Consider the following 13,512-nt stretch of genomic DNA (forward strand, 5'->3'; position numbering starts at 1 on the left):
CGCAGGTCGCATCCTCAAAGCCCAACGGAAGAAATGTACAACCAGCTGATGTCTCCACAGAGACCCATCACCCAGACGAGCGTGGAAAGCCATAATTGCAGCCACGTACACCTTTAGTGTGGACGGGGTAATACCAGCCGAGGAGTGATCTTGGAGGAGCTCCAGCACTGAAGCCAACTGGGCAGTTATCTGGGTCCACCTCACGCTCTCTACACCTAGTGGAAACACATTCCACTTTAGGCCGTACAACCGTATGGTCTCAACCACTCCAGCTGACAGGCCAGCCTCTAGGTACTGAGCCCCCTCAGGGGCCAGGCCCAAATTTCCACAGGTCTGGTCGAGGGTGAATATTGAGCCCCCGGTCTGTGGAAGCAGGTCCCTCCTCAGAGGGATCTGCCAAGACTGGCCTGCCAGCAGTGCTATGATGTCTGGAACCATACTCGGGCTGGCCAGTATGGGGCTAATAGAAGTAGGATGATCCCGTCTCGAAGGACTCTCTTCAGAACTCCCGAGACTTCCTCACACAGTATTATTTCACAGATCGCGCGTGTCCTTTTTATTGCAGACTCGTAATCTACGCGCTGCCTCAGCAAACGCGAGATTTGAGTCATTCACAATATATTTGGCTTTCATCTCTCGAGAAGAAAGTCAAAAGGTGCGAAGCTGAAACACCCAAAAACGCACGGCTGTGCGCATCAAGAAATTTCTCAATGAACACAGCCAGCCCCCTAAGGAGCTGACTTGTGCTGCCTCACACTCAAACAGTATTACACTAACACACCGATTCTTTATTGCAGAGTAGACCCGTAATCTATGCGCTGCCTCGGCAAACGCTAGATCCGAGCCAGCAGATTCTGTATTGCAATGCAATTCCGTCACATGTTACGTCATGACGTAACACCAATCAGGATTGAAATAGTTTCATTCATGCTTCAGACGCGCTACGCTGGGGGCATTCCCCAAAGTGTCGTATCGACGCAGTTCGAATTCCCTCAAAAGGCAACTATTATTAGTTATCTCTGTACACTTAATGCTTCTGTCTTGTTCTTTTTTTTTTTTAAGGGAACAGGTCGTTATTCCATCTACATTGCCAATTATGCCAGCGGGACTGTAGGTCCTCATGCTCTGATTGAAATGGATGAAAGTTCAAGTGACCTGTCCAAGGGAATCATTGCGCTGTCAAACGTGGCCGAGCAGGCAGGAGTCAACAAGTTCACAGGTGCATGTCCGCTTATTTATGAATGCGTGATCAGGAGTGTGTAAGTGTATGATGATGTCAGACAGTGAATATATTACCCAGGACTCTTTAAAGGCCATGAGCTGCAGGATCCAGTTTCTTTGCCTTGTGGCTGATTTACAGTAGACCTCAGTGCTCATATCAGCTTTGAATCACTGAGTTATAGACAGTGGTTATCAGCTAAAGCAGCCAGTAATAGAGAGAACAGGGCCCTGGAAGGCAGCACTGAATAAAGAGATGGAAGTTTTGGCCCACTCAGCTGTTTACTGCACTGAAAGTCATGTGAAGGCACAAGGACAAGTGAGCCGTATTTCAGCTCTGACTTACTCAATGAAGCAACTATTCCATTAATCTCTATGGGGAGAGCAGGGCTTCGGACGACTGTTCAGAGCTGTTTCGGGGGAGGCACTCTTGTATGAGCAAGAGTGAAATGTCACTGTAGCAACAAAATTAAGATATTCTCACCTCAGCATGGAGGATTCTGTCAAAACTTCGGCAAGCTTCACATATTATCACATGTTTGAATGACAAAACATGGAATGGCTTAAACTAAAATATGTTTTATTTAATTTATATTAAAAATGCATTGTTTATTTTATTTCATTCACATATTTATTTTTTTACATATTTTACACTATTCTCATATCACGTTTAAATGACACAAAACATGGTATGGTTTCAACCGCAATATATTTTATTTCATTCATATTATAAAAGTAGTTTTTATTTTATTTTATTTTATTTCTAACCATCTACAACAATGTCACAAGTACTTAATCAGTACCTAATGTTACAATAATTTAATCAGAAATCTTGCAAAAAAAATATCATAAAAGAACATAAAAGATTTGATAGTAAGAGCCATTAAACCTGTTAATATGATGCTCATATTTAGCATAAAGAAAAGCTTGGTAGAACTGGGCTTATAGCCATTAAGGCATGATTTTCTTTAAAGCTGTTTTGAAACGTTGTGGATTGTGAAAAGTGCTATACAAATAAAATTGACTTGCTGCTGTAATTCAACTAGAGGTCAAAGCTGTAGAATAGTAATCGCCGGGCAAGATGTGTTGAAGGAAAGCTTTTTAAATGCACATGTTCACACTCCTTGTAATGTGATTATGGGCAGCCAGAGTCTGTGTCAGCAAAGCAGTAGTGAGCAGGGGCTGGTGAAATGAGCTGGAAAGCCACTAACGATTTCTGCTGTGCTTTTGGTGATGATGGTCGTCTCTGCTTTGTGTTATAGGGGGACGGGGGGTCGTGGTCGGTCCGATCCTCAGTCAGACCCTACCTGATATATTCTGTGACAATGAGTACAGTCCTAACTTCCTGTTTCGCAACAACGGAGACGGTACCTTTACAGAAGTTGCGGCACAAGCGGGTAAGCAAGAGCTATCACTTTTCTTTTTCTTGATGATTTTGTTTTGAATGGTGAATTTGTTAACCTTTTACAGCAAATAGGAAATTAAATATTAGCTTTTTTTGTTGTCGCAGGGGTGGATGACCCAATGCAGCATGGCCGTGGAGTGGCATTAGCCGATTTTAATCGCGATGGGAAGACAGACATCGTCTATGGAAACTGGAATGGGCCTCATCGTCTGTTTCTACAGCTCAGCAACAATCGCAAGCAAAGGTTTAAGGTGCAGATATTAAAATCTCTATTTTCTTATGCTTTTAGCTGTAATGGAGGACACTAAAAGTGTATTACTGTGCGTGCGAGGCCTGAGACGTTAATGTTGTTCTCTAGCTGCTGTGCAAGCACTGGTATTTCCTTTAGGAAATGCAAATCAAGTTTTGTTTTTATTAGATGTGAATATATCTGAATGGTAGGCTTCATCTTTGTAATGCAGAACAAAACATGATACCTAAATTTTAAGCTGCATAATTAAATACTTATGACATAAAAAAGAGGATGCAATAATTACAGCTGCTGTCTGAATAGAGCATTCAATTATTCTCTAATCATTGTTCTATTGTTTGCGCAGCAACCTGGCCTTCATTTCAGCTGGTAAAGCACAGTGATTGTAATTAGTCACAGTAAGATCGAAGACCCTCTTTTTTTCCTGAGACTCACACAGGAAGTTTTATAATCTGCTGAGAGCTTGACTGAATCAAGTCTGAATGTTGTGATAAATGTCAAATTAATAATTTTACTCAAAAAGGATGCATTCAAATGATTTAAATGGCAGTGTACGCTCACGTTGCATGTCCCAACTTACCCGCCATCTCCTCCTCTGGAGTCAGCAGCGGCTCATGTCACTCCGCAGCATTTACATTCCGGGTGATGAATTTACATCCACATGTGGCTTCTGGATAGGACACGGAAGACTTAAGTGGCCTACAACCAGCAGTTGTAGACAATAACACTCAAGCCAGAGCTCTCTCTGTCAGACGAGCTTATGCTTTGAAGTGGAGTATGTTTGTTGAGTGGTGCTATTCCCGTCAGGACGACCCTGGAGATGCCCGATCGGTTCTGTGCTTTCCTTCCAGGAAGAAGGGTTGGCGAAGCGAATCCTGCCTTGAGTTCAGGTCAGCTTCTTCTCACAACTTCCCGAGAACCCGGTCCAGATACGAGCCCAAAGTTGAGGACCAGCCTGCCGCATCACAGACATCATGAAGTGAAACTCCTGACAACAGAGCTTTAGAAGCAGCCATACTCCTAGTAGAGTGAGCTCGTAGAGCCAAGGGTGAAGGCTGACCAGCCGAAGTGTAAGCGAGTGAGATGGCCTTGACCACCCACTTGCTCATCCTCTGTTTAGATGCAGGGCACCCCTTCTTGGACGGCCCGAAACAAACGAACAATTGATCAGATTTCCTCCACAGGGCAGCTCTGTGAACATAAGCATCTAAAGCCCTAACTGGGCAGAGAAAGTTAAGTTTCTCCTGGTCTGACGACTGAAAGGGAGGAGGACAGAAAGTCTGCAGAGCAATTCTGCCCTACAAAGGAAAAAGACCTTAAGTCGCGGAGTGTGGAACTGGGAAAAATGACTTTAAACATTTTTAGTTGTCCCGCAAAATTAATTATAGGTAGAACACTGGAAATCTGGCAATTAGATGTTTTAGTAATGACAATTATCTACATAAAAAAAATATTGAGCTCCAACTTGACTTTTGTTACTGTACTCTGCCTTTTTATTGTCAGCAAAGAGTGAGAAGTCATGCCAAGGCAAAAGGCAGTAACTTCCACATGATCAATATTTGGTTGCTGATCACCATTAACAAAATCATTATAGTACACCTGTATAAAATCTAGTGATCATGGCATTTATTTTGTATGATTTACAATTACTTATAGACATCTACTTATTGCAATGCTGTGCTTTGGTTGCATTCTGGTGGAATTATTAATACATTAGACATGACAAAATACCTCCAGCGGTAAAGAGTATATTCAATTGGTACCGAGTGGCATAAGACTTGCTAAACGCGCGTTCAAAATGATCACGATCAGACAGATCCTTGCGCACATTCGAACCGGGGACTGAAATATAATTTTCGGGTTTGAAGGTGTCACGCTCCTCGTACGTTCACGAAAAGTAGCCTACGAAGTACGAACGCAGTCCTTTCCTCTGAGACGGGGATAGCAGACTTTTCTTGGCATCCAACCTCAACCCCAATTTCTTGATGTGCGTGAGAACGACATCTCGATGCCGAACCGCTAGCTGCTCCGACTGAGCTAAAATCAATCAATCGTCGATATAGTTAAAAATGCGAATGCCCTGAAGACAGAGCTAGACCGAACGGAAGAACACGATATTGGTACGCTTCGCCCCCGAAAGCGAACCTCAGGAACTTCCTGTGTTGCGGAAGGATGGAAATGTGGAAGTAAGTGTCCTTTAGATCTATCGTGACAAACCATTCCTCTGATCTGATTTGTGACACGATCTGCTTGAGAGTGAGCATCTTGAACTTGAGCCTCCCTACTGAGCGATTTAATAGATGCAGATCTAAAATTAGACGCAACCCCCCATCCTTCTTTGGAACGATGAAATATCGGCTGTAGTAACCTGACTCCATGCTGGGAGGAGGAACTCGTTCTATAGCCTCCTTTTGCAGGAGTTTTTTCACCTCCTGTTCCATTACCAAAGCCTGCTCGGGGCCCACCACTGTGGGCAGAACCCCTCTGAATCGAGGTGGATGAGATCTGAACTGAATGGCATAACCTTTTTCGATCGATTGAAGGACCCACTGATATATTCTTGGAAGGCTATACTATTGAATGCGTGGATGCCGATTCAGCGGAGAGATGGCTCGCGAGCGTCTCTTCCGCCTTGGGCAATGTCCCATAACCATGAAATTTAGCACCTGCAATATTAGAATAGGTGGACGTCTGGGGGCTAAAAATTCGATAAGAAACAGGCTTCTTCCAAGACTTCGACACCTCAGTGTGGAGGTCAGGGAAGAACGGTAGGCACCGACGTGGAGGTTGGACACGGGAGGGCAGAAATCTTTCATCGAGTTTGCTTTTTGACACAGACTCCTGCCTAACAGATGGCCACTCAATGCTTAATTTAGAAACCGCAATAGTAAGCACCTCCATCAGCTCCTCATGTTCAGGGGACTGAGGTGACGAGTCCTTCGTATCCCCTGTCTCAATACTGACAACATCCAGCTCCTCAGAACTGGATAGCTGCAGTATTGGTGCCTCAGCCTGGGCGGAAGAAACCGCAGTGCGTGCTTCCAGACCCTGAACTTAAGCACTGGATCTGGCAGGTGAAGGCTGAGATAGGGCTGGGCCCAAACCCCGCTGACAGATCCATTTGCGATCCCCACGAATGAAGCCGCCGCTCTGCCTCGACAGAAGAGGGACCCGACCGCGGGGAGCGAGAACGAACCACTCTCCTCGAAGAGTGATCGGCGGGAGCGGAGCATTCTAAGAGGAAAACGCTCGCAATGCTCACAGTGCTGCATGCTGCACTCCCAAACAACACATAGTTGGTGTGAATCCCCACCCGTGATATAACGAGTACAGGGGGGAACACACTTCCTATAATGCTGTTCACTCGCCATTATATATATATATATGTGTTTATATGTTTTTTTATAGGGAATACTTCTGCCTAGTAGACACTACAGTAAATGACAGACAAAAAACACTTGGACAATTTTCACACACAGAGCGCTTGCTGAAGGCACAGAAGCTGACACGGTTGTGATTTGGGGGTGCTTTATAGTTTCCTGATCGATGACGTCACCCGCCTATGACGCTCTGTCTCGCCATTGGAATGATTCCATATGTGCTTCATGACGCACTCACACAGGGGCGAGTTCCCTTTGAAAGGGAAAGTTATTTTAAGTTTTAATAATATATTTCACAATATTAATTTTATTTTATTTTTCAAATAAATGTAGCCTTGGTGAGCAGAAGATACTTTTGACACTGCCATTTGAGATGCAGAAGTCTTAAAGAATTTCAATCTGCTCTCCTTAATCTTATTTTTGTCTAAGAGAAACATTCGTCATGTGAGGCCAATCAATTTGGAAGTCTGCTAATATTGAACTAATGGTTTAATTAAGCTATGCAAGCAAGCTTTTCCTTAGAAAAATAAAACAAAAAGGAATGAATATAAAATTGTATCTATTTTCCAGCAATAGTTTGGAGCTCCGTTTTACCAGAGTGTTTCAGACAATTGTGTTTGACTGGACTTTTGTGTGTGTAAAGCCTTACTTGGCTTTAGTTTGAGCCCAGTGTTAGCGCCATGGATTGGCTTCTTTAGCACAGAGATAAATGTCAGCAGGAAGCTGTTTTATGGGGGTCAATTGTTGGGTTAATGTCTCATGTGAGAGCTTACAGAAGGATTTGTGCATCAGCGTAGGGTACTGTGACCTTTGCCATGTACAATTGCATTGTGATTAAGATGCTCTGTTATTCCATGTGGTAATTAAACTTTGGCTGAACAAGGCTATCTATCTATCTATCTATCTATCTATCTATCTATCTATCTATCTATCTATCTATCTATCTATCTATCTATCTATCTGTCTGTCTGTCTGTCTGTCTGTCTCTCATTCTATCTTTCTATGAAAAACATTGTCCGTCCATCCACTCGCCCATCTATCCATCCATGGGATGATCAGTATTGTCTCATGCTCAACTGTACCTCCGCTTTTGGGTTCTGTCCAGAGATGGCCATTACCTCTCCTTCAACCAGACAGCAGAAGGTCACTTCATGGGCTTTCACCTGCAGGTTTTATGAGCCCTATAATTAAAATTGGGGTTAATACTTGAGAGAGTGCTGGCATGCTCAATAACTCTTCCATGACTCGTTGCTGCACTATTGAAGCGCGACGATAGCAGTTACTTTTTTTCTGATCCCACTTCCTGAAGTTTTTAGACTGTGATTTACCTGTAGCTTAGATCTTTATGTCATCATAGATATCATACATCTGACTCTCCAAATATTAAAGCTGACATTCTCCTGCCAGAGAAGGGGGGGAAAAACACATTCTTGTCCCAGTTTAATCTGCAGAGACAGATACTGTACATTATAAGTGAGCCATTATCTGGTGGATTGATCCCAAGTGTAAAGATTATAAACAGTATGCTTTCAACTTTCAATCTCTGTAACAGGACATTGCCACACAGAAGTTTTCCATGCCATCTCCTGTTCGCACTGTCATCGTAGCTGACTTTGATAATGACAATGAACTGGAGGTTTTTTTCAACAACATTGCCTACAGAGGACCATCAGCCAACAGACTGTTTAGGTATGTACAAAAAATACTATACTGACATTAATAGGCTAGATCTTAGAAGACAGAACACATAAGGAGATGTTTACCAGAATATACATTAAGATTTTTCTATACAGTGTAAGTGAATGGTGATTAAGTACTGTCAAGCTCCAAAAATGGCAATAAAGTGCCTTAAAAATACATAACAGTAGTCCATATGACTCTTGTGCTACTGTATATTTAAAGTCTTCAGAAGTCTTTCAATAGCTTTGTCTGAGGGACAGACAGAAAGTTTTGGAAAGCCTCCTATATAGTTCTGAAATCTAATAAGGAATTTAGAAATATAGTGCACAAGAATTTGTTGTTTTTGGAATGTTACATCTCGTCACCAGTGGTATTTTAGTATGAATTATAAATGATTATAGTATTTATTAATATTTTAAAATGACTTTTAATGTTATATTTTCATTTTCATTTGTTGAACCTTTTGAGATTTTTTTGTACTTTTTTTTATTTTAATAATTTTTGTTTTTTTATTTTCTTTTCTATTTAGCTTTAATTGATTATTTTTATTTCGGTTCTAGTTTTATTAATTGTACTACTTATTATATTTTAACTTATTTATTTTATTTTAATTAGTTTTCATGGCAAAATTGGTTAGTTTTCCTTAATTCATATTCTATTTTATTTCAGCTTTAATTTCAATGAATGAAAACAAGTTTTAGTTAACAGTAACAATACTGTTGGTCAAAAAAAGAAAAAAATATTTTTATTCTTCTTTTCTATCTTTTTTTTTGTTCATAAAATATATCAGTCAGATTTAATTTTGAAAAAAATAAATAATTAAACAATAAGTATAAACTCCCAGGTATCTTTTGTGTTTCTATATATATATATATATATACAATTGCCTGCTAGATCAACATGACCTCACAAAACAGTATTTTAATTATGTAACTGCATTATTTCCTTAACATTTACATTGTAATGTATGAAATAATTATGGGAACTCTTTCTCTATTTCGGGGATTTGGTGGTAAGCCCAGGCGGCAGGGCAAGCCAGAAAGTCCAACCACCAGACCACAAATACAGCCCAGTCCAACCACAACTTTACCTGATGTGGAAATTCCCCCACATCCGACCTCTTTATGCGAGTGCTTTCTAATGAGAAGACTGGATGTAGCATTAAAAAGAACATTGTTTCAAATTTGTTCCTAATCCCAAACTCAAACAATCTGGACCTTAGTTCTCAGAAAGCAAAGACTTAAGCTTTTTGTATAAAGGACCCTCTTCGTTAGCATTAGTCATCCAAATACAAAGTAGGAACTACCAGTCCCAAAAATGTTTTAACTGAATCAATATTGCCGGGGTTCCATGAGCCTGTAAATGAATATCTCCTTTGAGACATGTTGTATAACATGCAGCTGACAAGGTACATTTGTCTTTGACTGTTCCATTGTGTGGAGCTCTCTCAAGCCAAAAGGCAAAGTGAGTAAGTAATTAATCTCTACCATGGCAGAGTTTCTCGGAGAGAACACGGAGATCCACAGATCGAGGAGCTGAACATCGGGGAGGCCGCGGAACCAGAAGGACGGGGAACCGGTATGAAGGGTTTGGCTCTTTCATTCCATCAAAATTTAAGACTATTTATTTTGTAAATTCATTCCATGAGTTTTACAAAGTGTACCTTTTAGACTTTCCCCTTAAAATAACTTAGTGCTTTACCCAAAGTGTGTTTAAAAACACTTGCTTCTTAATAAAAAATTGAGGAGCGTGTTCTGTCAAAAATGTATTAAAAAGACAATGTTAAAGCTACAATAAGTACGATTTTTATAATAAAATATCAAAAAATCACTTGCACAGTGTGATATATTTCCTGCAGTTGTGTACTTACAATATCCCAAAAGATCCAAAGATTTTTAATTTCGGAGAAATCCAATTTTAAATAATGGCTCGTCCATGTTCACTTGTCGCCTGTCAATGACGTAATATCCGCGTTATCCCTGGTTTCCACTCGTACTGCCATACCATGAGGACAGACGTGGACAACTGCATTACGTCTAGCGGCACGCTCACGCTGTTGTTGTTTCGTTAAAACATTATGGACCATGGGAAGCAGACTTTGGGACAAAAGGAAAACTAAAACAAGGATCAATATCAACGTGGCGTTTTCGAGATGCCGAAAGCTCCACATGCATGACAAACTTGCAAACTACCATTCTTGCATGTACTTTATTAGACAGGTGAGCAAATGTACTTAAAACTAGTCAATGTTATATAGCTCAACATGATGAAATGTTACAATATGATCAGTAGCCTATGTTATTATAATGTTGATCTAGCTTAAAGGTATTGTAGGTAGAAATCCCCAAAAATACTTTTTTCCAAATTTGTTTAAACTGTCTTTATATATCAATGCATAATTAAAATGTAAGTACTCTGGAAAATAAATTATAAAAATCGAGTGTCTGTAGTTCTCTCTGGATTGTAATAAACAAAGCTCATTATTCCATTCGGGACGAAAGAAATGATTGGCTGGGGCGACTGTCACTCTCCCTTGCTACCATGGATACCACCTCTGCTGATACAGGAGCAGCCCAAATGCGCGCACCCGTTTGAAGAGGCACGGAAGCTAGTAATAACAATTATGGCAGAGAAAGAACAGTCAAAATTCTCAGTAACGTTACCTGCATATAAATGCAGCGAAGTCAAACAAGTTAAAAAAGGAAGACAAAAGGCTATGAACAAAAAGTCTTTGGATAAATAAAGAAATCATACTAGAGTCAATATCGGCGTGGCTTTCCAGCGGTGGCGACAACTGAGTGATCTCAAGGGGCTGAAAAGTGACTCCATGATGGCTTTATTTCTGCTGGACAGGTAATCCTGCTGTTTTCATTTTGATGGCATTTATTTTTTCATGAAGCATTTATCACTAGCACACGTAGCTACCTGATATAGCTACCTAAAAATACGTAGCATAACAAACGGTACTGGCTTAGCTATGACAGTGTAACTTGTCGACTGGTATAACGTTACTGTCAGTGTTGGGAGTAACGCGTTACAAAAGTAATGCATTACAGTAACATATTACGTTTTGCTGTAACGCAGTAGTGTAAGGCATTACTAATCAATTTTCAGTAATATTTTACTAGGTACATGTTCGGTAAGGCTTGCGTTACAACAGACTTTTAGTTTTAATTGTAAAACAACCAAAAAAAAAAACAAAAAAAAAAAAACAGCAAGACCGCCAGACATTAACGAATGAAAGATGCAAGTAGGCTAAATTACCTGTTCGTGGTCAGTCAATAGCCGCGTGTGGTGTCCAAGTCTGTAATTAAAGACTAAATGGCAGCGTCGGATATATTTGTATAGCGATTTATTTTTTACAGGAGTGCCGTGAGGTATGATTTCGGCCTCTGTGCTCACGCTGGCCAGAGGAAAAGCGGCTAATGGTGAAGATGGCATGAAGAAGACTACATTCGCGAGATGGACTTATGCGCATTAGGCTATTCGTTCTGTGTTTTCTTTCTAAACAGTTAGGCTATGTTTATGTGGTATTTTTCATGTTTTCATCACGCAATCATGTTTTTGATGCGGTGGTGACGCGTTCATGTAAGGGCGACGGCGCTGCCGATAAAGCACCTAAAAGCTGTCACAAAGAACCGGCAAAAGCAATGATTATGAATATGTCAAATATAGGAGACATGTTGATTGTTTATTAATAAAGTCAAGATGAAGTTGACGATGCTGACTCGCGATCTTCGCAGTAGGCTAGTGAATGCACCAGAGAGAAATGCACATTTCATTTCATAAGCAGAGAGCAGTCTGTTTTCTTTCGTTTTGAATTGTTCTGTTTACAAGTAGACATTTCAATATAGATATATTTTTCAGGTCCGTACAATTAATACAAAACGAAATTCACTTTAAAGAAAGGCTTCGTGTCTTCTGTGTAAGGTCTCTGTGAAAGTTTTAAAGCAGTCTTTTAGTGCCGCTTCAGAGCGGTCGCGTCCGTAACGGAGAACTGTCACGTCTGTAACATTGTTTTTTCCTCATAAATGCGAACACGAAAAATAAAATAAAATGAATATTTTATGTTCTGTGGAGAGCCAACCCTTCTTCATTAGATTTGCGCAGTGTAATTCACAGAATTACAACAAAAAAATCGTTGCCTCCTAAAAGTTAAATATTTTTTTTTGTCACACATTACTGTCGATTTCCCTAATATTAAATATAAAACGCAAGTGTAGACTGATATTTTTCTAATGTCTGGACTCCTTTCTGGGAGGAGCCTATGGATAAACAGACGTTTCAATATTTTGGTATTAATGCATTTTCTGAGAATTTATATAATTATATAAGTTTTGACTGCAAGTCTGCAAATGTCATGTCCATAACGCTGGAATTCCCAAATTTTAAATAATTTATCCTCAACTAGTTTTGTGGTGTAGGTCTACATATTTTATAATGTTAAGTTAACTTCAAATAATACTACTAGTAATTTAAAGATGTGGTAGCATTTGATCTGGACGGTATGGATAACGCTGGGAGTTGGAAGGGGTGTGTCGCCATTCTGCAGGTTCGTGGATCTGAGTGTCGCGATTTCGGTTTCATATCGCATATCGTTACAGCCCTAGTCATTTTAGAATGTTAAGTTCTACTTCTGTATAGTTATTTTGGTGAAAGTAACTCAAAAGTAATACAGGAGTAATGTAACGCATTACAATTCTGAGACAGTAATATTGTAAGGTAATGAATTACTTTTAAATAACAGTAACAAGTAATATATAATGTATTACAGTTTGGAAGTAACTTGCACAACACTGGTTACAGTTAGTGAGCCAGGGTTGAGACGATAAATAAGCAATAGGCCTATCTGCAGTTGAAAGCTGTTTTGTTTAATTTCGCCAAATCTAACTTTAGGTTAAAAAGTTTAGGGGATCTATTTTTATACCTAGCTTTACCCTCTGCCTAAACTTTGTTCCTTTTCAACGTGAACTCTACCTGCTCCGTTTTTTCACGTTTGGTTTGTTGTTATATGCCCTACATATGTTTACCTATCTCTTTATGTTGTATCTGTATGTGCTATACAATATATGTTGTGTGTGTGTGTGTTATTATCTTGTGTCTGCAATGCAGTTGTGAGAAGGTGTTTGAGTGTATTGTAGCTGCCAGCAGAGACAGTTGCATAATTTAAGTTCCATAAAATAATAGTTTTAATTTAATAAGTAACCACGTTTAAATATATCATAATATATTTTTATTAATCTGCATTTCTTTTATTTTGAAATATATGTACAAGCGGATTTGTTTATGTAGGCTTATATAGCGGAACTATTGTTCTGAGGTTCGGTTGGTTCAGACGTTTATTGATGTTACATCAGCATCGTAGCATCGGAGAATGTCATAGCGTATACAGAGCTAACTGCGGCTCGTTACGTTTTTGGTAATGTCATTACATTTGTAAGTTCACCGAGAGACACACGGAAGAGAAGTTCCCTTTGTTACCTGTTTGTTTCACTCCCCTGGAGTTAACGCGGCCAATGAGTTCTCACGGCATGTTTGATGGCATCGAGGACATCATTTGACTAATAAATGCCCGTAAA

The 13,512-nt window shown here is 40.0% G+C and overlaps 1 protein-coding gene across 2 annotated transcripts in view; it reads left to right on the top strand.

Annotated features, from left to right (window-relative positions):
- The window catches only part of crtac1b (cartilage acidic protein 1b), a 112,097-nt gene that overhangs the window by 13,274 nt on the left and 85,311 nt on the right, over window positions 1-13,512 (top strand). For both annotated transcript variants that reach the window (XM_077236410.1, XM_077236409.1), the window contains exons 5-9: window positions 1,063-1,219; window positions 2,481-2,615; window positions 2,729-2,874; window positions 7,806-7,942; window positions 9,429-9,511. In XM_077236410.1, the coding sequence (XP_077092525.1) occupies window positions 1,063-1,219; window positions 2,481-2,615; window positions 2,729-2,874; window positions 7,806-7,942; window positions 9,429-9,511 (658 nt within the window). The remainder of the gene's footprint in view (window positions 1-1,062; window positions 1,220-2,480; window positions 2,616-2,728; window positions 2,875-7,805; window positions 7,943-9,428; window positions 9,512-13,512) is intronic.

Source organism: Siphateles boraxobius, unplaced genomic scaffold (assembly GCF_051911475.1).
Source record: "Siphateles boraxobius isolate OS27281-9 unplaced genomic scaffold, OSU_SipBor_1 20, whole genome shotgun sequence".
NCBI lineage: Eukaryota > Metazoa > Chordata > Actinopteri > Cypriniformes > Leuciscidae > Siphateles > Siphateles boraxobius.